Genomic DNA, 22858 nt, shown 5'->3' with positions numbered 1-22858 from the left:
TTAAAGGGGCTGTATCCAATGCAAAGCAAATTACGGCAAATTATGGCGTATATATTACACAACACAGGGAGCGAGTGTAAAACACCAAACACAGACAACAAACAGCACAGAGAATGAGAGGGTCAGAGGTTAATTCGGGGCTTGGAAATACCAGGGTTATCTGTTCGCCTGCCAGCATTCCGCAAGCAGTTGTTAAGTTTTCCTAGAATAGACATGTGTGTAACGGGCTTCTAAATATACCCCGGTTCCCTGGATATAAAGACAGGAGCAGTCAGCCAGCCCTCTTTGTAGGAAGAGCTCGCCACAACACGGACAAACGACTCTGCCAAAAAGTTTCCTCTCCCAGAGTTTTGGTAAGGTTTTATCGCTCCCGTCGTCGCTATGTCTGAGCGCCGAATCCCCTTCAGTTTCCTGCGATCTCCCAGCTGGGATCCTTTCCGGGATTGGCACTATCCCGGCCGGCTCTTTGACCAGCATTTCGGGATGCCGGCTATGCACATGGACTGGCCGACCCTCAGCGGCTCCTGGCCGGGCTACCTCATCCCCTCGCTGGCCGCGACACAGTTAGGGGCATCCTCAGCGACCACCGGCACAACAACGGCAGCAACGACAGCGGCAGCAGCGACAGCAGCCGCTGCAGACGTCGCTCAGGCTGCGCACACCATCCCACCGTTCAGCCCCTGACCCGCCAACAGAGCACCGGCTTGTCCGAGATCAAGGTCACGTCTGACACGTGGAAAATCAGCCTGGACGTCAGTCACTTCGCCCCGGAGGAAATCACCATCAAGACCAAAGACAACTACGTGGAGATCAACGGTAAAACCGCAATGACAACGGGTGATAATGATTGTTTGCCCCACAAGATACACAGTCACTACACTTTACACTTTACCGTTATCCTGTGAAGCGCTTGGGTGACGTCTCGAAGACGCGATATGGCCATGGTATCAAATGCAAGGATTGTTATTACAATAACTTAGGATTGAATGACTTTTAATAACTGGAGTTTTATAGAGCACCATATCAGGCCTTACTGTTTATAAAATGTATATAAATATATATAAAGCTCAGGGAGGTTTATTTTATGAGAAAGGCGCTGTATAAATTTAAGATTAAATTGCCCGGCCGTTCGCTTCGTGGCTCTTAGTGGGGACGTCGCTGGGCAAAAATTGGCTGCCATTTCCGTTTGTAAAAAATACACAGTCACTACACTTTGTAGAGAACTGTGAGGCCCCGGGAGACGTTGTTGGCCGCTATAGAATTTAATAAGGCGAATGTTAGGGAGAATAAACCAGCGTAAACTACGAGAGACTTTGGGGGTGAATTCAGGGATGAATTTGGAGGAGGCTCCTTCTGCTTGGGAAATAGGAGAGAGCGGGTTTAAAAGGGGGGTGTGGGGGTGCAGGAGGAGTGGGGGGGGGGTTTAGTAGGGACATGGGATTAAAAGATCTTTTTTGAGCCACACGTTCCCATCGGCAAAGAACGTGATCCTCGGCTTCAATTTGCTCACAAATTTGATCGCCGTTAATTAACCCAGAGAGTCGCTTTCTTCTCCCTCCCACAGGCAAACACGAGGAGAGGCAGGACGAGCACGGTTTCATCTCAAGGTGCTTCACTCGGAAATATCTGTAAGTGAATCAACTTTTATCTGCCTCCCTCCCTCGCCTCTACCCCACTCTCTCTCCCTCCCTCCCTCCCTCCCTCCCTTCCTTCCCCACCTGAAGACTACAAAATACACAGTTAACACAAAATTTACAGAATAAGCTGCAGAGCGCTTTGAGACGTCTCGACGACTTGATAAGGCGCTGCAATAAATGCGAGGGTCATTGTAATAAGGCGTCTGTTTACCCTCGGTTCCTGCCACTGGTCTGGGCTACAAAGGCACCCTCTGGTGTGTGGCATTTGTATTGTTTTCCCCCTTTGTGAGCGTTGGCAAGGAATGAATGCCGGGCTGGCTACCGCAACATAGAGAGAGAGGGTCTTCGCAGCCTATTTAGAGTGCCTTAATGTATTAGTTAGAGCACTCGCCTCGCGAGCGAGAGGACCTGAGTTTGATTCCCGGGCAGGACAAAATCTTAGTCAAATTTCCTTATTCCACACGTCTCTGTTTACCCAGCAGTAAGTAGGAACCCGGTTGTTAGTCAATTGGCGGATCACTTTCCAGGCGTAATAATCCCTTCCAAAAAAAAAGACACATTAATTTGTTCACTCAATCCACGACTGTTTGTGGGACACTGCTGCGTGCAATTGGCTGCCGCGTTTTGTCCACAAAATACACAGTCGCTACACTTTACAATATAATCTGTGAAGCGCTTTGAGACGTCTCAACGGGGTGAGGATTGTTATTATATTTATAGCTTTAAACTATTTGAGACGGGGAAGCAAAATTCAGAAAAAGAGTTTCCTCACCACCAGATCTAAGAAACTAACGGGAATTTGCTCCGTGGGCTGAATGGCTTCTCTCTGTTCGTCCCTGTTTTCTGCTCCTCCACTTCGCCCCCTTTCCTTCTCCATCTTCAGATCATGCCTGAAGACTTTCCTCTTCGACCGTGCCTACGGTCACCACCCCTTTCCCCCCGGTTTGGCGTAGTGCTCTGCCATTGTTGTCAAGCGAGCTGGGAGGCTATCCTGCGTGAGGGGCACGATGTAATTGCAAATTGTTGTTGTTCCTAATTTCTCCCTCTGTTTCTTGACAGCCTCCCCCCAAATGTGGACACCGGCCTGATCAACTCCTCGCTGTCGCCCAGCGGCGTGCTGGCAGTGGAGGCTCCGTTGCCCAAAGCAGCCATCAAGTCAGCGGAGGTCACCATCCCCATCACCTATGAGTCCAAAGCCCAGATCGGAGTCCAGGACCCCAAGAAACCAGCGTAGAGGCTACGGTGACAGCCCACCACCAACCCCTCCCCCACCACCCAGACCTGGCACCCGCCCAGCAGCCGCCCGCCTGCCCAACCACCCTCCCGCCCGGCTCAGTGCCAAAATAGGCATCACCCAGTTCATCCCCATCGATGGTGAATTGGTTTCGTTAAGAGTGGTTTTTTTTTTAAAAAAAGATAAATTGTCTAGAACGTGTGGATTGTAACTCAGCAATAAAATATTTTATATACATACTACCTTGTGTAAGGTTTTTCTTCCGCTCCGAATGCACATTTTGGGCGCTAACGGGGCAGTCAATTGGCACAAAGCAACGTTCCCAACGACTGAATTTATCTGGGGTTTGTCGACCTGGTGCCTGGGAGAAACTCCCTTCTGTTTTTGAGTATCGTTGTGTGGCATTGAACACACAACTGAGCAGGACCAGAGGAGAACTCCGCTGAACGCCTCATCTGATGAAGGACGGCATCTCCCTCCCCCAGCATCGCACTGGGTCAACAGTCTTGACTGTGAGCTCAAAGTCCCCGATGCGGGGGTGGGAGGGGGGAGGGGGCAGTGGGAGGGGGGAAGTGGAGTTGGAGGTGGAGGGGGAGGGGGAGGAGGGAACGCTATCCCCAACAACCCACGTGAAACTTTCGCAGCAAAATCCAAACCAGGCACAGAGAGTCATCATATTATTCTCCGCTCAAAAAATACAGCGGTAATAAATAAATCCTTGCGTTTGCTATTGCGCCTTAACACGTCATCGAGACGTCTCAAAGCGCCTTCACAGGAAATATGCTATATATTAAGGACCCCTGGTCTAGAATGCGATGGAAATAAAAAGTATTTCGAACGAGGGGGAGAAGTTCAGGCCAGGACCCTCTCGACGGGCGACAAAGCAGAGGAGAGACAGAGAGGGTTAAAACAAAAATTACCGAGCCTCACCAGCCAGCCGATGCCTGTGTGAGACAACAGCACGAGAGCCAAGGACCGTCGGCTTCAGCCGGGAAGAGATGCAGTTTCCATGGTGACAGATGCAGCCCAACAGCCAATCTCAGCTCCTTCCACGTTCCCCCTCCACCGCATCCATCCACAATCACCCAGTGACAGGTTGACCCAAAAGCCGAATCCTTGGAGCCAATGTTACCAGACGGAGAGAGTCCCCCCCCCTCCCCTCCACCCATCACCCGATGGGACGAAGAGCCTTCTTCATCTAACACTGATCTTATGACCTTCTGGTTAGAGCACTCACCTCGCAAGAGTGAGGGCCCGGGCAGGGCGGGGCGAGACCTTAGGCAAGTTTCCTTATTCCACACACATGCCTCTGTTTACCTGGCAGTAAGTAGGAAGCCGGTTGCTAGTTAGTCGATTGGCCAATTGGTAAGCCTCTCAGCCCCGAGGCTCTGGAACTCAATCCCCTGGTGCCTTCGCCGCTTCCTCCCTTTCCTCCTTCAAGGCCGGTCTCAAGACCTTTCTCTTCAACGGTGCCCTCACCTCCCCTCTCGACTCTCTACCCCCTCCTCGCTCCCTCCCTCCCTTCCCTCCCCTCACCCTGACCATTTCCCCCCTCCTCAGGTCCTGACCCAACTGTCCAGCGCCTTGGGACGTCCTCCCGACGTGAAAGGTTCTCTATGAATGCAATCTTGTTGTTGTTGTTGTTAATAATCCCTCCCAAGATAATAAATAATAATAATTTGGTCACTCAATCCATGACTGTTTGTGTTGTGGGGACGCTGCTGTGCACAATTGGCAGCCGCGTTTCGCCCACAAAATATACAGTCGATTCACTTTACAGTATATTCCGTGAAGCGCTTTAAGACGTCTCAATGACATGATAAGGCACTGTATCAAATGCAAGAATTATTAAAGTATTATTATTATTATTATTATTAGCCGGGGTGAGGGGTGGGGGCAGTGTGTAAGAATCCTCCACACAAATACATTCTACAGAAGCCACAGAAAATGACAGACTGTACTGTAAAGTGAATTGACTTGTGTGTCTTGTGGGCAAAACGCGGCGCTCAAATACTCTGCACCGTGTTAAATTATAAGACGAAAGGGCGGAATTTCAAGCCTACGCTGAGATGCAGATTGTTTTTGTGACACCCAAACGTGTGCGTAGCGCTGGGTGGGTAAGGTCTCTGCTTCCCGATACAGTACTGGTGACTCGATGGGTTTAATGATCAAGTCTACCGCTTCTCTGATTCGGGGAGGAGGTGAGACTGAGAGCAGACAGACTCCGTCGGCACCAAGCCAACCCTCAGCTGCTCTCAACCGAGGCTCAGGAACTGCATTGCAGATAACTGGTCTCACACACACAGCATAGCACAGCATAGCACGGAACACAGAAGCATTGCCATGATTTCACACCGCAAATGAGATGACACTTCACACTCGCGCGCGCGCGCACACACACACACACACTCTCGCACACACTCGCGCACACACTCTCGCACACACAGACACTCGCGCACACTCTCGCACACACTCGCACACACACAGACACTCGCACACGCTCACACACTTGCACACACACACTTGCACACATACCAATAATCATTTTTTCAGAATCCTTGCATTTGACCTATTACCTTATCACATCGTTGAGACTCTTAAAGCAGTTCACAGAATCCACAAAAGTGGATTGACTGTGTATTTCATGGGCTAAACGCGGCAGCCAATTGCGCACAGTGTACCCCAAACAGTCGTGGATTGAACGACCACATTTTTTTTTAAGGGGTCACTAAAGTGATCCGCCAGTCCACTAACAACTGGGTTCCTACTTACTGCTAAGTAAACAGGAGCGTGTGTGTGCGCGTGTGTGTGTGCGGAGTAAGGAAACTTGGCTAAGGTTTCGCCCAACCCGGGTCCTCTCGCTTGCCAGGCAAGAGCACTGATCACTAAGCTACGGGACTGAAGTGATAAAGGTCCTATTAATCCTTTTCTTTCTCTTTTGCGACCTTCCTCTCTTAATCTCTGAAGGAGTCACAGACCACAATTGCAGCCTCGCCAGCCAACGTCCTTTTGGTTAGGAATCACTAACATTTATCAAGCTCACCTTCCAGCGGGATGATCCACTTTTCCGGCACTTTTATAAATCATTCTCGTTTCACGGCTAAAAATACCTCGGTGGGGGGGGTGGGGGGAGGTCAAGCACGATGGTAAGACGAGCTATGCACAGATCTGAGTCCGAAATACCAGACCTGGTAATATCAAGAAAGGCAACTCAAGCTTGAATGGTCGGAAATAGATTCCGTTCATAAAAAGAATGACTGTAAGGAAATAAGGTATATTTTAAAGTTATATCTATACACACGGGGCAGGAAGGGTCCTTACATCTGACATCTCTGACGTCACGTTAAGTGACGGTGGTGCGTGTGAGTATATATATATATGTGTATATATAGAAATGGCATTGTGGTTATAAAGGCCGTAGGAATATGAATGTCTCTACAGCGCTCTCCAGGGCTCCGAGTCTATAACCTCCATCACTGAAATATGGGCCATTGCTACCCCTCTCTTCTCGCTCCTAATCCCTGCCTTCGATGTGACTGTCATATAGGCGGGACATCTCAAAGTGCTTCACAGCAAGTCACCTTCAAGCGTAGTGACTGTGGAGACAAGCAGACAGCAGCCAATCTTACGCGTATCAAACTCGCACATATCAGCCAGGAAGCAAGTGATCAGTTTTATCGGGGGGGGGGGGGCGTGGGGATGGGGGCGGAGGAGGACTGTGCGCTAGGACATCCCCACCAACCCCACCCCCCCTCTCTCTTCCAACACGATCTCTCTTTAATGTTCTCCTGAAACCAACATAATAATAATAATCCTTACATTTTGTGGGCGAAACATTCAACTAAACCTGAAATAGTTTATACAGAGAGAGACCTTGAGATTTCCCGTCAACCCACTGTGATAGCGCAACACGAGGACCCAGGTTTAGAGTTTGCAAAAGCGAGCAATTTCAGGACAGTCACCAGGAAATCTTTCTTTACCCAGAGTAATTAACAAATGATCCTGGACTCAACCCCACCCCCCAATCCAGCCCGTGGTTGTTGTTATCAGGGTGGGGGCAGGTTTAAAGTTGGAATTATTCTATTAACAATAATCATCCTTGCATTTGGTATCACGCTTTTCAACTTGGGAGGACTGCTCAAAGCGCTTCGCAGGACTTAGGCTAACGTGTAGTGACTGTACGTGTATTTAAAGGTGAATTAAGTCACGATTATAGGAAGGTGAGAGAGTGGACAGCGAGGCAGAGCCAATTTTCCCCAGTAGCAAAAAAAAACACCCAACTAACAGGACATTTTTACTGCTTTGGACTATCAGCTCTGTGTGACCTGTTCCCCTCCCAAAACATCAGTCCTCTTCAATTGAGTGTTCAATACTGTGTGCATGTGTTTACATACGTTATCACCTGGTAATGGGTTTAAAGGCACAATCGGATCGATATCCTTTCACGTGTGAAAAATGCCCAAACCTCTCCGGGACGAAGTGAGCAAAGTATGTCTCCGACAGAGGAATGCAGAGAGGGAGAATCCACGGTTCAATCCAGATTCAGGGACATTTCTAACGTGTAGATGGCAGCGCATAATACAGAACTCTGCGTGGTTTAAGATAAGCTCAAAGCACAGACAGCCCCGAGCGCCTGGCCGAAAAAATTCTTCCCGATTCCCTGGAATGACCAGCCCACACGGTGACATCTTCGGCTTTCGAACTGGAAACCGGCGCTCGCTTCCGATGACCTCCGATCGCATTCCCAGATTTCCCGATCCCGGGAGTCGAGCCTCGACGCCTTTCCCGCGAAGCTCGTCAGCTGGAACAATGTAACTGAGGCCGTCCTCCGAGGTGAGGAGTGACGCTGTGGGGTATAGAACAGGGGCTTTGAACAGGAGGCAAAACGCCCCGAAAGCCTTCTGACCTCAGGAGGATTCCCAGCGGCCGGTTTGAGACAACGGTGACCAAGTCCTGACGGGGAAGTGCGTCTGTTTACACAGCGGTGCCTCACTGCAGCTCGTGTTCTCTTACCGCACTTGCAACACCTCGTACTTTTCAGAGGAACTCGTCTCGAGCGCTGAAGACTGACCTGTTCTCTCTGCGCTGCTGCTCTCCCTCCGCCCACTCCCCCCACCCATCCTTATGTACCCCCTGACCCCCATTCTAACATCTGCACCCCATCCCCCCCCCACCATGCTATCCTGTGCACGCCCTAATCCGGGCAACGCCAACCCGCCTAATCCATGCCCCCTCCTCTCTTCCCCCCCCCACCCCTTCCCACACACACACAGCTTGCACCCCCCCCCCTCACCAATGGGTTGGGAGTTCACACGGCGGCAACAGGACAAGACAAAGAGGGACGAGGAAGCAAGACTCTTGTGTAAGTGGCTATTGACCAATTTGCACTTTTATTAGCCTTTATGTGCGTAACCGCTACAAATAATGACTCACATTCAAAAGAAGGTATTTCAGTCACCGATAAAACCGCTGAGGAATGATCCACATGTGACAGTTTTCCCCCTTCCCAACCCTCCCCCTGTGTCCCCGTCCCCCCCGTCCCCCCGCCGCCCCCCCCCCCCCCACACACACACACAGATTTACACTGAGCTGGAAAAACAAAAACAAAAACAACAAAGTAATAAAAATAAAACTTCACTGCCCGACCTAGCAAAGAGCTCACCGCATTATACGACAAGAAGCACAAAAGGAAATTCATCCTAACAACAACATACTGTATTTAAGCTTCCTACACAGTAATAATGAGGATGTCACGTATGACTGAATACCAGACATTAAGATTAAGCTATAACATTGGTGGTGGTGCCTTTAAATCTTTTTTTGTTTGTTTGTTTCCCCTCTCACTCTCACTCTCCACAAATCAAGTTATAGAATTGCATATCACGACAGTAAATGTCCATAACAGACAGATTTGACTTGAAACCTGTTAGGACCAAAAAGATCTCTTAAGTGAAGTGTACGTCAGCAAATCAGCTACACTTTGAAGACAAGTACTTTTTTTTTTCGCCATAAGAATTACAATCACACCTATAAGTTAAACCCAAGCTACAGTTTAAATATGTCATCAGCATGCACAATATTGTTTCAACAGTTACAGGGCAGTAAATAATCATAGTACACTCAATAAGACAGCATAACAGGCCAGTGCTTTTCCCTCTCTATCTCTCTCTTTTTATTAAAAAAACACAATAAGCTGCTTAAAGATTAAAGTCCTTTTTTTTTTAAAATCTTTATGACGTTTGCCTTTATCTTCATTTCAATAGCAGCCAGACCCCCTTTAATCTACCCCCCAACCAACACACGCACACACACGCGCGCGCATACATACATACACACACACACACACACACACACACACAAATAATGCTGTGCTTCCAGTAAGCAGGTGTAGGGAAAGAGGATTTTTGTATCTGCGTTTTAAAATAAAATTCAAAAATGAATTCTTTCCTTTTCTCGCTTACTGTGATCTTAAAATCATTTTTTTTTAAATTGCCAATTATTTTTTAAAAAAAATGTAAGGTCTTCCCCCCTCCCCTTCCCCACCCCCAACAGCCCCCCGCGAGTCGAAATTTTATTCCTTCTTAAAACCTTCCTGTGATAAATACCGTTTAAGTTGCAGCCTACACCGCAGGGTCAATGGGGTGGGAAGGGGAGGGAGGGAGAGGATGTGGGGAGAAGAGGAAGGAGGTCGGGGTGGGGTGTGGGGGAGGGGGAGGTAGGGGAGAGAAACGTTTTATTTCTAAAAAAAAAATCTTTTGTGTCCGAATGAATTATTTTGTTTAAAAAAAATGACTTTCAGCGTTTTCTATTTCTATTATTATTAATAATCATATTATGATTTAAAGCTCTCTCCCTTTCATTTCGGGAAAGGAGTGTGGGGGTGGACGGGAAAAAAAATCCAGAGTCCTGGGATTCATAAACGATACGCGATTCGTACGTTAATTTCCCTTTTGTTATTGTTGTTGTGGTGGTGGTGGGGAGAAAAAAAGCCCAAAACGTACCGACGTCGGAAGAAGAAAAGAAATAAATAAATACGAAGTTATACTGCATTTTACTAACACTGATTTGGATTTGATTTGGATTTGATTTGGATTCGGGAGGAGAGAGTGAACCAAGCGAGCGATTACTGGTAGCACAGGATCGGAGAGCGCGGTGGGTACGTGTGCGCGTGTGTCTGCATAAGCCTTCGCGTTTCCCTTTTTTTTGTTGTTGTTGGTTTTTTTTTGTTTGTCTCGTATTGTATTGTTTGTTACATACTCCCGTCTAACTTTTAAGCTGTGAATGAAACGACTCCGCTTTTATTTCGTGTGTTTTTTCCCCCCCTTTTTAAGACTACAGAACAGTCCGATTGCCAACGCAAAGGGCTGCCAAACCCATCACTGTAACCAGCCGCTGCTGAGTTTTGGCAAATATTCGAAGAGGCGTCAACAAGGGGTTAAACTGGAAGCTTCCCCCCCACCCACACCACCACCACCCATCCCTACATACCCCCCCCCCACCCCCTTTGAAGTGTGGGGGGGGGGAGAAAAAAAAACCACAGGGGTCGTCAGCTGAGCACTAGCCAACACACGCAACCCCCCACCCTCAACCCTCCCCGGGGTCCATTTAGTTGTTGCCCTCTCCGCCCTCCTCGTCCTGCTGGTCGCTTGTCCAGAGAGTCAAGTTGTCACGGAGCAGCTGCATGATGAGCGTGGAGTCCTTGTAGGAGTCTTCGTTCAGGGTGTCCAGCTCGGCGATGGCGTCGTCGAAAGCGGTCTTGGCCAGGTGGCAGGCCTGCTCGGGGGCGTTCTGGATCTCGTAGTAGAAGACGGAGTAGTTGAGGGCCAGGCCGAGCCGGATGGGGTGCGTGGGCTGCATGTGCTCCTTGCTGATCTCGTGCGCCTCGCCGTACGCCTTCTCCGAGGACTCCACCACCGCGGTCCGCTTCTCGCCCGAGGCCACCTCGGCCAGGTAGCGGTAGTAGTCGCCCTTCATCTTCAGGTAGAAGACCTTGCTCTCGTACTGCGTGTCGCTGCAGTTCTTGATCAGGTAGTTGTCCAGCAGGTTCAGCACGTCCTGGCACACGGACTCCAGCTCCTTCTCGATCTTCTCCCTGTATGCGCGCACCATCTCGATCTTCTTCTCGTTGCCGTCGGCCGAGGTCTTCTGCTCGATGCTGCTGATCACCCTCCACGACGAGCGCCGGGCGCCCACCACGTTCTTGTAGGCCACGGACAGCAAGTTGCGCTCCTCGTTGGACAGGGCCTCGTTCAACTCGGTCACCTGGGCGGCGAGAGGTGGGGGAGGTTTGGGGGGGGGGGGGTGGGGTGGGAGAAGGGGAAAGGGGGATGGATGAGCGGGGGGAAGGGGCAGAGGCGGAAAAAAGGAGGGAAAACGAACAAGAACAAGACACTCAGGCGTTAGGGAACACTGTAATGACCGCAATCCTCGCGGTTTTAATGTTAAATCATCTTAAAGGATAATAAGCACGGGGGGGAGGGACTGTGGGTTTTTGCAGGCGAATGTTTTGTGACTGTGCACCAACCGATTCCTCCTCCTCCTCCCCCCCCCAACACGCACACACACGCAAACCCACACGCACATACCACGCAAATGTCCCAGTTTACCTGAGCGTCTGTCGGCCAGGGTATCGCGGGAAACTCCTATATATATATATATATATACACACACACACACATATGTATATAAAAAGCTCACAAGACTTTTGCACAGCGTCCCCAGATCTTTCAACACTTCCACCCGAATTACCTCCGGCCCCGGCAACCTGTCGCCGCGATTTGCGAACCAGAAACAAGTCACTACACTTGACAATTAACGCGCAGCAATCGCCGCCTCTTCTCTCGTGTCGCAAGGGGGAGGAAACTGAGCAAGCGAAAAGCCACGCTTTCCGAGGGCAGAGGGTGGCAGAGGAGGGACTGTAGGGTGGCAGAGGAGGGACTGTAGGGTGACAGAGGAGGGACTGTAGGGTGGCAGAGGAGGGACTGTAGGGTGGCAGAGGAGGGACTGTAGGGTGGCAGAGGAGGGACTGTAGGGTGGCAGAGGAGGGACTGTAGGGTGGCAGAGGAGGGACTGTAGGGTGGCAGAGGAGGGACTGTAGGGTGGCAGAGGAGGGACTGTAGGGTGGCAGAGGAGGGACTTGCAGTTCTGATAGACCAGACCACATCAGCAGATTGTTTCCTGCCAGAAATGGCTCTCTATACCAACCGCACAGGAACTGCAGATAACTCTTCTGCTCAGGTTCCTCCAGGGAACAGCTTCTCTACAGACTGTGTTCACAGTCCCAGACAGACAGACAGACACAGAGACACACAGAGCGAGAGAGGTCACCTGGTTGTTAACGCTCTCGTCTGCCATTATCATGATTATGATCGGATATGATGGGGGAAGAGAGCAGGGAATTTGGTGTGCGTGTGTGTGTGTGGGTGGGGGTGTGGGGAGCTCTGTTTGTACGCAGCCACTAAACAGGTCGCTTTGCAAAACACACCCCGAAAAAAATGAACCTCGACTGATCTTCAAACACAGCCAGAACTTGAAAGGCTTAAAACAAACCCCAAGTATCAATCAGTCTGCACTCGCCTCTAATCACGCAGTGGTTCAGTGCCTCACATGCTCAGTGCAATCAGTCATTGCCAACGGACGTGGCAAACACGAGAGACTCCAGAGAGACCACAGCGCATGTTCAACTCCTTCCCATGTGGGTGGGGGCAGGCGAGAGAGAGAGAGAGAAAGAGAGAGGGAGGGGGGAGAGGGGGGGACGGGTGAGCGATCCAGAAGAGACGGTCAAGCGAGTGAGTGAGAGAAAGACCGGCAGAAGAGCCAGTAAGCGAAGAAGCCAAACAGCCACTGTAAACAATCTCCACCTTCAACACAACGAGGAGGAGGAGGAGGTCACAAATCATCTTGTTTTTAATACATTAAATACATTAAGCCTTTTGCAGGTTTCTAACCAGACCAGAGGAGGGGAGGGGGAGGGGCGCCTTTCCTAAGATTTCCTTCGCTGGATATTTGTGGCCGAACAGGCTCGAGGGGCTGAACGTTCCTATTGTTTTCTATACAAGACGACAGGGAAACATCGGTTAAGATTCAACATCGATGTCGCTTCTCTGCCTGGGGGAGTTCGTACGAAATAGAGGTGCTCAATAAAGAGCGGACGCCTTAGTTCAACCACACGGCCCTGGGCAGCGATGCACAGCACAGCAGCTCAGCAGAATTCAGTGCTACATCTTTAATGAGCTGGATGACAAGTCACGGGCTTGAACCTGGCAGGTTTGAGATGCTCGCGCACACACACAGACACACGCCACACACACACACACACACACACACATACATACATACACACCAGCCAAACCCACTGGCAGCAGAATATGCTGACTGCTTTGCCTTATATGGATGACTGACTGACTGACTGAATGCATGCACCACACAGTTACCGGGTGAGAGCAGCGAGGGTCTGCGGTAGAGGGGATCGATCGATCAATCTCGCTCGCTCACTCCCTCGCTCCCTGGATGGGTTTGAGAGGGTGTGAAGTTCTGTTCTGGGTCGGGAAGGTGTGTGTGTGTGTGTGTGGTGGTGGGTGATGGGTGGGTGGGGGGAAAGAAAGGGTGTCTTTCCATCAATGCAGAATTCAAGAACAGGCCATTCAGTGAAGAGGAGGGGTTGAGATGAGGGTGAAGGGTTTAAAGCAGAAAAGTCCGCCCTTTAAACAAGTGCACCGTGGCCGGCGGGCACAGCTGCATTGCAGCAGATAACAACCCCGAAACGCAGCGGTTACACAAGGTGTGTTAAGTCTCTGTCCCGCCGTGTCCAGGGGAGGCTCGGTTCAGTGTGTGCGTATCTCAGCACCGGGCGCTTAACAACAACCACCACCACCACAAATGACATTTACACGGCACCTTTCACGTCGGGAGGACGTCCCAAGGCGCTGGACAGTCAAGGGTTTGCACCCGAGCTGGGGTTTGTGATCCGGGGTGGGGTGGGGGGTTCGTGGGCAGGGGAAGGATAGTGACCGAAGGTGCGATAGAAGAGGAGGGTCTCGAGACGTGCCTTGAAGGAGCCAAGGCGAACGGACACACTACACACGCGCGCACGCGCACAATTCCACGTCGCAATAGCACGATAGCAAAGTGGTATACGGGTTGAAATGTGCTACACTCGGAAACTCTTTCCCCACTTACCGCGCCCTCCCCCACCCCATTAGTCTTCAAGCCTCCTCTAAAGCTTCCAATCCGATCGGGCCAATAGCCCCACCACCCCCACCGGCTGACAGTCTCTCTCTCTCTCTCTGCAAAGAGCTTCGAACATGAAAGGTACCACTTAAATACAAGTTGTGACTGTAGCGAGTGCTCCTGCTCAACAGCAACCGTCAGAGTGAAAGACAGCAAGAGGGAGCCAGCACAGAACTACCCACAGAAATGTAGTCAATCCACTTTTACAGTATATCCTGTGAAGCGCTTTGAGACGTGATGAGGCGCTGTATCAAATGCAAGGATTATCATCATTATTACACTCCCCCCTCCCCCCACCCCACATATACCCACATGCAAGACATCTGCCCAACCCAGGCCTTTTACTGGCCCAGTGACAGCCTGTCTGGACACCCTCCCTCCCTGCAATGACTCAGACAGTTGCGATGCTGAGACAGCCCATTTGGCCCATCATGTCTGCGCTGCCATTTTTCCTCTATAAAGCATCACAGAATTACTGCAGAACAGTTCTGTTTATTCCCCCAACTTATACTTCCATGGTGCATTCAATACCTTTCAGAAGTTATTACGGATTTTGCTTTTTATTACGGATTTTGCTTTGCCAACCTGTCTGCTCCATGCCCGCCCTGCCCGCCCCACCATCGGTGGTCAGGCTTCCAGGAACCACCCTCCGGAACTGCATCCCGGAGCCCCTCAGCCTTGCTCCCTTCCTTTGCCTCCTTCAAGGCCGGTATCAAGACCTTCCTCTTTGACCGCACCTTTGGTCATCCTCCTTTCCCCAAGCCACCCCCCACCCTCCTCATCCCAACCACCAGCTCGGGTGCAAACTGTCCAGTGCCTTGGGACGTCCTCCCGATGTGAAAGGCGCTGTGTAAATGCAATTTGTTGTTGCCTCAACCTCAGAATGTTTTGACGTGCGCGAGTGTGTGTGTGTGTGTGTATATATAAACTTTCTCCCGGCCCCTCCTGGAGTTCTTATTGGTAATTAAAATTGAGGGGGTTGACCACTAGGTTGGTCTTCTCAACACACCCTTTAGTATTCCTCTATTTTACGGGATCGTGGAATTCATTTTGGGGAAGAACAATCCCAAAGGGACTTTGATGGATGTGGAGAGAGAAAGCAGACTTTCCAATTATTGGTGAGGAAAATGAGGGTTTCCCTTAGTTTGTGATTAACAACAGCTGCCTTTGCTGCTGTACAACTATTCCGTTCGATATTCCTAAGGAAAAGCTCAAGCTTCTCTTCTGAATACCTCCCTCTCTGTACAGTTCTGTGCATTCTCGCTCATTAGATATTGCAGCTGAACCTTTTTATTCATAATAATCCTTGCATTTGATGCAGCGTCTCTCAACGCTTCATAGGATTTCTCTGCAACATGTAGTGACTGTCTATTTTGTGAGTAGCCAATTTGTGTGCAGCAATGTCCCTGCGCTCAGCTGTGAAGTGAATGATTGATTTTATTTGGGGGATTGTTGACCAGGTGACCAGGAGAGAGAAACTCCCTTCGCTTTTCAAATTGTGCCATGGGATCTTTAACGTTCACTTGAAAAGGCAGATGGAAGCTCGGTTTAACATCGGTTTAACAAGGGTTGGGGAGTCCAGAGTGTGTGATGGGGTAACTCCAGGAGTCTTAACCAGCTAAAACCACATAGCTTGCCATTGAGAGCACTGTCTGGCAAGCTTTCCCGCTGCTTGTCCAGCTAGGACCATCCTACACGTTAGGCCACACATCCCGCTACTCTACAACAGCAATTTAAAGAGCTTTCCTTCTGGAGAGTCTGAATGAAGATGCATCGGTCTTCACCGAGCTTCAAACCGAATGTCTCTTATTACTTTCACAGTGCGGTCATACAACATTATACTTGTATAGCGCCTTTCACATTGGAAAGACGTCCCAAGGCGCTGGGCAATTAGTGTTTTGGACCCAAACTGGGGGTCGGGATTGGGGAGGATGGAGGGGAGGGGGGGAAGCAGGGTGATCGAAAGCATGGTCGAAGAGGAGGGTCTTGAAGGAGGAAAAAGAGGGAGGGAGGGAGGGAGGGAGGGAGGGAGGGAGGGCTTTCAACACGAGCCGGGTTCCCATCGACTGGGAACTTCTCATTTGCAATGTAGGAACACCAGCCCCTTTGAGAGCTCCATATTCCACATGAGCCCTCCCACCCTACTATTCCCTCGTCCCTCACTCATACCTCAAGTTTCCTCTTAAACACAGGTCGTTGGTCCTTTAGCTTTTAACAACCAAACGTTCAGGAACGCACACCCTGAGCATTCGCAGAGAAATCCGGTGAAAGACAGAGAGACGCTGTGTGAAACGCTCTCCTCTGCGGGTTCTGCCCTCTCCTACACCAAAATAAAAAGGACGACTGATTGCGGTCAAGTTACCACTCTCCCGCTACCCGAGCCCGGCTCAGACACTGAGAGACGCCTCGACAGCTCGGCAGGACACCCTTCATTTACCAAACAGATCACAATCCCAGGAAAGAGAGGCCACACCAAGCTGGGGGGTGGGGGGGGGGGGGGGTGGGGGGAAGCCTGACACGGTAAGTGGAACCCCGACATGTGGCTCTGCTCACAACACCGCTGAGAATTTGGTGTTTAAGCTAGAAATAAGAGTCACAGAATGTTACAGAGCAGGAGGAGGCCATTCGGCCCATCGCTGAAACCAAGTCAGACACTCAACACTGTTGCCAGTTGACACAAGACAGCAATAACCCAAGACATTAACGTGGTAAGGCGTCGATAAACACACAAATTCTTTCTTTCTATTGAAATGGGGAGTTGGGAGGGAGGAATTTCTGATCGACCGAAGCAGGAAACCTCTTTACCGTTGTGAAGCTCTCACCATCGTTTGCTCACTTCAACGGCTGTTTGTGGGGACATCGCTGTGGGTTTAATTGGCCTCTGCGTTCACCTACAAAATGCACAGTCACTCCACTTTACAGTAAATCCTGTGGAGCACTTTGAGGCACCTCAACTGCGCGATAATGCTCTATATCAAATGCAAGGTTTATTGCTGTAAGGAACCTCAGCAGCTGCCAGGCCAGCAACCAATTGATTGCCTGAGTTGACAGCCAGCTTGTGCCCATCTGATGTTAAATAATAATCCTTGTATTTGATATAGCGCCTTAACACGTTATCCAGATATATCGTAAAGCGCAGTGACTGTGTATTTTGTGGACGAAACGTGGCAGCCAGTTTGCGCAAAGCAGTGTCCCACACACAGGCACGGAGTGATTGACCAATTTTACTTGGGGGATTGTTGGCCAGGACACTGGGAGAGAGAGAAACTCCCTTCTCTTTTTGAAAAGTGCTGTGGGATCTGTAACGTCCACCCGAATGCCAGACAGGACCTCGGTTCAGCGTCTCATCCGAAGTATGGCACCTGTGTTGGAGCACTGTGGATTTGAACCCACAACCTTCTGACTCAGGAGGCGGGAGCGCGACCACTGCACCAGGCTGACGCACGAAAGCCAACAAATGCAAACAAATGGCATTTATTGGTAAAAGGGGCGACATCAAAGCCGTATCATTGCCTTGGGACGTCCTCCCCACGTGAAAGGAGCTTTAGAAATGTAATTTTGTATTGTAATTGTTCACTTACATCTTCCCACAAGAGTACATGGTGAAATGCAACGAATAACTGGAGGGCGAGGGACGTATTAACGAGGAAGGTTAGCTCCACCGTGCAGACGAGCTATTTCTCTACAATGCAATAACCGACGCACTCGTGAACATTTGGTCCCCAATTGTTTTTCAGAAATTTAAATAAAAATTGCACATTATTGGAAAGAAATGCGATTCCAATTTATAAAAACTCCATCTTGCCCTCCGGGTAGTCGGGGTTTGAACCGTGCATCTGAGTCGCCTCCTGTCTGTCTGTCTGTCTGTCTGTCTGGCTGTCTGACTGTCTGTCTGTGGTTTGGCTCTCGTCTTCCAACGACAGACCCACAAGTCGATGTTCTGCACTTACGTTAATCGGACTCTGCCTCGGAGAAACATGCCTTTGAAAGCTGAGGCTTTACAATTTGGCTCAAACGTTAGCTGGGGCAGCAAGGCCCCTGGATTGCGAGTGGGGGAGGAGGGGAGAGGGAGAGAGAGAACATGATGACAAGGCAGTTACAAACTCGATTCTAGATCAGGGTTTATGCTGGAGCTTTCGGCTGAAGGATGCGTGTGGTTTTTTTTTTTAACAGCTCATCATCGGTCGCCTGGCTTGTACGTGTGTGGGGCAGCGGGGGGTCCGGAAGTGGGGAGAAGGGGAAGAAGGAGAAGAGAAAGAGAAAAATGGGTGTGGTCCCCTCGCGACTAATCCAACCACACCCAGCAACCAAGGAATGTCACTTACTGCATTGTGGAGCTGATCATGGCACCTTTTTGAGCATGGATTTATTGGGGAGGGGGGGCGGATGGGGAACGAGACAGGGAAATTAGTATATATAAATTAAAATGTTATTGTAAGCAATGGCCTAAGGCAGTGAAACGTTCTGCAGTGCAGTTGTTTAAGGACAGAGACGTAACCTTTAGCTGCCTCTGAAAGAAAGATATTTTGTGCCATTAAAGCTCTATTTTCTAAGCAAAACCCACTGATATCATTAATCAGATAACAGAAGTGAGGGTGAGCGGAAGGTGGGGTGGGTAGGGGAGAAAGGAGGGAAGAGAGATAGGAAGGGATTATAGAAACCAAATTGATAAGAGACCACCGCAAACCACTACGTAAAATATTGTCACACAATAAATACGAGTCATTAGAATAAGCCTAATTCGCTGGAGTATTTTTTTAAAATTCCTTTTCTGAACGCAACTGGATGACACAAGCTGAAACCCTCTCCTGTGTAATTAGAGAAATATATAAAATAAACGTTTAGCAATTTCCTTCATCTTTCTTTTCTCTTTCCCCCCACCCAACCCACCCCCAGCCCCAGCTTCAAATTGCCAATAACCATGGCAAACAGACACACACGCGCACACACATATAAAAGAAGACGCCAATACGGCGGTGAATGCAAACCGGGTTCCTCCTTTGACAAATGGTGCAACAGAGAAGAGGCATTTAGCATGCTGAACAGATTGCACCGTTCCTCAGTGCCAAAAAAAATGAACACGCCTCAATTAATCCCTCGCACACCCCCCCCACCCACCCCCCCCCCCCCACGAGTACAAAGAAATAGGAAAAAAAGGGGTAAAACAAATATCAAATTAGAAATGCTCTCTCCATGTGTGCGAGGCTGCTTATCTGTACATACAATATACATGTTATCCTCCCATGTTTGCTTTGTTCACTGTTGGAACCAGACAGCCAGCTCAGGAATAAGGCAGGGTCACATTCCACAGAGAGGGGGGGAGAGGGAGAAAATTAGGAAAACCATCTTTTCTGTTTCCCTTTCACCTCTCTCACTGCCCCCCCATCCCACCCCCCACCCCTTCCCTAACCACCACACCCCTCCCTCTCCACTCACTGCAGGTCTGAAGCATTTGGGATGGGATGGGATGGGATGGGAGCTCCATCCATGTCCCATTGGTACATACATGTCCATTGCAGCTCCTCCCTACCCCCCCCCCCCCCACCCCCACCACCACCCTCATCCTTCCTTCCTCCCCATCATCACCATCACCATCACCAGTGGGTCAATTTCAACTTCAGCAAATGGAGCTCAGGAATCAATGTGATGCTAACGTTTCCGAATTTGCGGAGGGGGGGTGGGGGTGATGGGGGGGGGGGGTGATGGGGGGGGTGGGGGTGATGGGGGGTGGGGGTGATGGGGGGTGGGGGTGATGGGGGGGGTGATGAGGGTGGGGGTGATGAGGGGGGGAGTGATGGGGGGATGGGGGTGATGGGGGGTGGGGAGGTGATGGGGTGGGGTGAAACCCCCACACAAGATTATCTCGATCTATTGGATTGCAGGTCACCCCACCCACCCCGAATGCTGGAGAGAGAGCGAGAGAGAGAGAGAGAGAGAGTAAAGGGAAGAGTGATCAGTCAAAGGATCGTAGACAGACAGAGAGACTGAGTGTGTGTAGTGTTTGGGGGAAGAGTTGAAAACGAAATTGCTCACACGGCACCGCCCCAACATCCTATACCGCATTCTGTTACTTCTCCCCCCCTTTGGCATGTTCTTTCTGGTCGATTTCCCCCCCCCCCCCCCCCCCACCCCACCCCATCTTCTCTTCCTTTTTTTAAAAGCACATTTTTTTTTTAAAAAAGCATATTTTTATCTATGAAATCACAGTTGCAATGCTGTTCAGTTGCTGTTAAAAATGACACACAACACACACACAGCTTTATCTAATGCTGCCCAGAGCCCCCCCCACCCCCATACCCCACCCCCCCCCACCCCCACAACCCCCCACCCCCCCAAAAAAAAATTGTTGGCACTTTTAGCACTCGCAAGATCACGAAGGAAAGAAATCAATGCCCAATTTTTTTTTCCCTGATTGCGATCCTTTATGAATTCAATTGAAAAATGATTTTATTTGACAAGTCAAAGCCCTCCCTCTCCCTTTCAGTGCAAGGCCTGAAACAACACCCCCCCCCACCCCCCCCACCCCACCCCACCACCCCACCAGCAATATTGCAAACGATTTCCATCCATCCATCGCAATATATATATATGTGTATATATATATATATATATATATATTGCGCTATCGCCCCATTTCTTATTCAATCACAGTTTTAAAGGTCGGGATGGGATGGGGTTACAGTGGTGGAGAGAATATTGCACGAGTGCAACCTAAAGAGAGTGAGAGACGTGGAGAGGAGAGAGGAGAGAGGAGAGGAGAGGAGAGGGGTGAAGGGAGGGAGGGAGAGAGGGAGGGAGAGAGGCGAATGAATGAAAGAGGGGGAAAGGGGAAAAGGGGGGGGGGGGGAAATAAGAATAAGAGACCTACCGATTTCATTGCAGCTGCCATATCATCGTACCTCTCGGCTTGCTCAGCCAGCCTGGCTTTCTGCACAAGCTGCTCACGGTCTACCATGGCTGCTGTGCTGCTGCTGATGGCTTTCTTGCTGGTGCTGCTGGTGGTGCTGGTGCTGCTGCTGCTGGTGGTGATGTGGGATCTGGGTGTCTCTGGCTTTTGGTGGTTGTTTTTTTTTTAAAAAAACACACAACAGAATTGGTACGTTTCTGCGGATACTATTAGGCAATGACTAAAAAAGTAAAATGTATTACGAGTTAAAAAGACACGAGCAGGACTGACCGGTTGGGTTGCCTTTTGTCTGTGCGCCTTTCCACCCTTTGCTCTTTTTTTTGTGTGTGTGTGTGTGGGGGGTGTGTGTTTTTTTTAAAAAAAAAATCTGCCTCCTTTATATTATATATATATATAAGAAGCAATAGATTTACCAGTCAGTCTGTCAGTCAGTCTGTCTGTCTGCCTCTTGCCCACTTGCCGCAGCTTCAGTTTGCATCAGTGTCTCCCCCCCCCCCCCCCAACCCCTCCCCTTTCCAACCAGTAACCAGTAACAGGACACCCCCCCCCACCGCCACCAGAGCTCCGCGCTGACGTCACTGCCCTTATAGAGGCACAGCCAGCCCCGGCGCGCTGACGTCACTGCCCTTATATAGGCACAGCCAGCCCCGGCGCGCTGACGTCACTGCCCATATATAGCGCCGCCCGGATTTCCTCCTCTGGATACAATGTAGCGAATGAGGGGGTGCCCCCCCGGCGGCGGACTTGGCGCATGCGCACTTTCCATTCCTCTCCACTCCACTCCTCTCCACTCCTCTCCACCCCTCTGCTGCAATTGCAGTTCTTGACTTTGCAAAGCTCAGCTCGTGTGTGTGTGTGTGTGTTTTTATACATACAGTGCATATACATATATATACACGCAGAAGACTACAGTTCCCAAGAACCACCAGCAAACCAGTTCTACTGCATATTGTCCTATGAGGAGCCTTTGGGTGGTGGGTGCTGCTGTGATGGAGAAAGCTTCCAACTCGGGAAGGAGATGGGTGGGGGAATGGCTGTTCCTTTCTCGACCCCCCCCCCCCCCCACTTCCGCGTGCCCTTTGAAGCCCTTCTTTTTCAGGCACCTACTTCTTCGAGTGAAATGCAATAAGCTGAGGCCGCAACGGCTTGGGTCGGAGAACTTTAAATTTCCAGCAACCATCTGTGCAAATCGTCTGTCCCCTTTTAATTCCTTCCGTGATTATTGTGGGGTTAGAGTAGAGTAGATAATAATATTAATCCTTGCATTTCATATAGCGCCTTACCAGAACATTGAGACGTCTCAAAGCGTTGCACAGAATATACTGCAAAGTGAACTGACTATATTTTGTGGGCGAAACGCCGCAGCCAATTGCGTCCCACAAACAGTCTTGGATTGAGTGACCAAATTACTGTGCTTTTTGGAGGAGGGATTATTACCCCGGAAAGCGATCCGGCAATTGACTAACAACTGGGTTCCTACTTACTGCAACGTAAAAAGGAGATGTCTAGAGTAAGGAAACTTACCTAAGGTTTCAGCCCTGCCCGAAAATCGAACCCGGGTCCTCTCGGTTGTTGGTTGATAGGTGGATCGCTTCCGGGGTAATAATCCATTCCAATAAATAAATAAATAAATAAAAAATTTGGTCACGCAATCCACGACTGTTTGTGGGATACTGGTGTGTGCAATTGACTGCTGCATTTCTCTCACAAAATACACAGTCAATTTACTTTACAATATATTCTGGGAAGTGCTTTGAGACATGATAATAATATAATAATAATCCTTGCATTTGATACAGCGCTTTTCACATCTTCTGGACGTCTCAAAGCGCTTCACAGAATATGTTGTAA

At 49.8% G+C, this 22858-nt stretch overlaps 2 protein-coding genes across 2 annotated transcripts; one reads left to right on the top strand and one right to left on the bottom strand.

Annotated features, from left to right (window-relative positions):
- The first annotated feature begins 271 nt into the window (after nucleotides 1-271).
- LOC103180610 (heat shock protein, alpha-crystallin-related, 1) lies at nucleotides 272-3110 on the top strand. The gene is given in 4 exon segments (XM_007896558.2): nucleotides 272-667; nucleotides 670-816; nucleotides 1565-1628; nucleotides 2697-3110. Coding segments are annotated over 4 exon segments (672 nt in total). The 5' UTR covers nucleotides 272-381; the 3' UTR covers nucleotides 2872-3110.
- Nucleotides 3111-10364: 7254 nt separating this feature from the next.
- On the bottom strand, nucleotides 10365-21350 carry LOC103180696 (14-3-3 protein gamma-B). Its single transcript, XM_042338878.1, has 3 exons — nucleotides 21278-21350; nucleotides 20969-21151; nucleotides 10365-11133 (listed from the first exon to the last, which is right to left on the bottom strand). Exons 2-3 carry the CDS (start codon nucleotides 21053-21055, stop codon nucleotides 10477-10479), a joined length of 744 nt encoding a protein of 247 aa, XP_042194812.1. The 5' UTR covers nucleotides 21056-21151; nucleotides 21278-21350; the 3' UTR covers nucleotides 10365-10476.
- Nucleotides 21351-22858: the final 1508 nt, after the last annotated feature.

The sequence above is a fragment of the Callorhinchus milii genome, unplaced genomic scaffold, assembly GCF_018977255.1.
Source record: "Callorhinchus milii isolate IMCB2004 unplaced genomic scaffold, IMCB_Cmil_1.0 Scaffold10, whole genome shotgun sequence".
In the NCBI taxonomy this organism is placed as follows: Eukaryota; Metazoa; Chordata; class Chondrichthyes; order Chimaeriformes; family Callorhinchidae; genus Callorhinchus; species Callorhinchus milii.
The sequence above is the reverse complement of the archived record's forward strand: the minus strand, read 5'-3'. Positions and strand labels throughout refer to the sequence as shown.

What these genes read in the sequence shown, in the direction of transcription:
- LOC103180696 (XM_042338878.1), bottom strand. Translation starts at nt 21,055, where the DNA reads ATGGTAGACCGTGAGCAGCTTGTGCAGAAAGCCAGGCTGGCTGAGCAA. An exon ending in TGGCAGCTGCAATGAAATCG is followed by an intron (nt 11,134 to 20,968) that starts GTAGGTCTCTTA and finishes CTCGCCGCCCAG; the next exon opens with GTGACCGAGTTGAACGAGGC.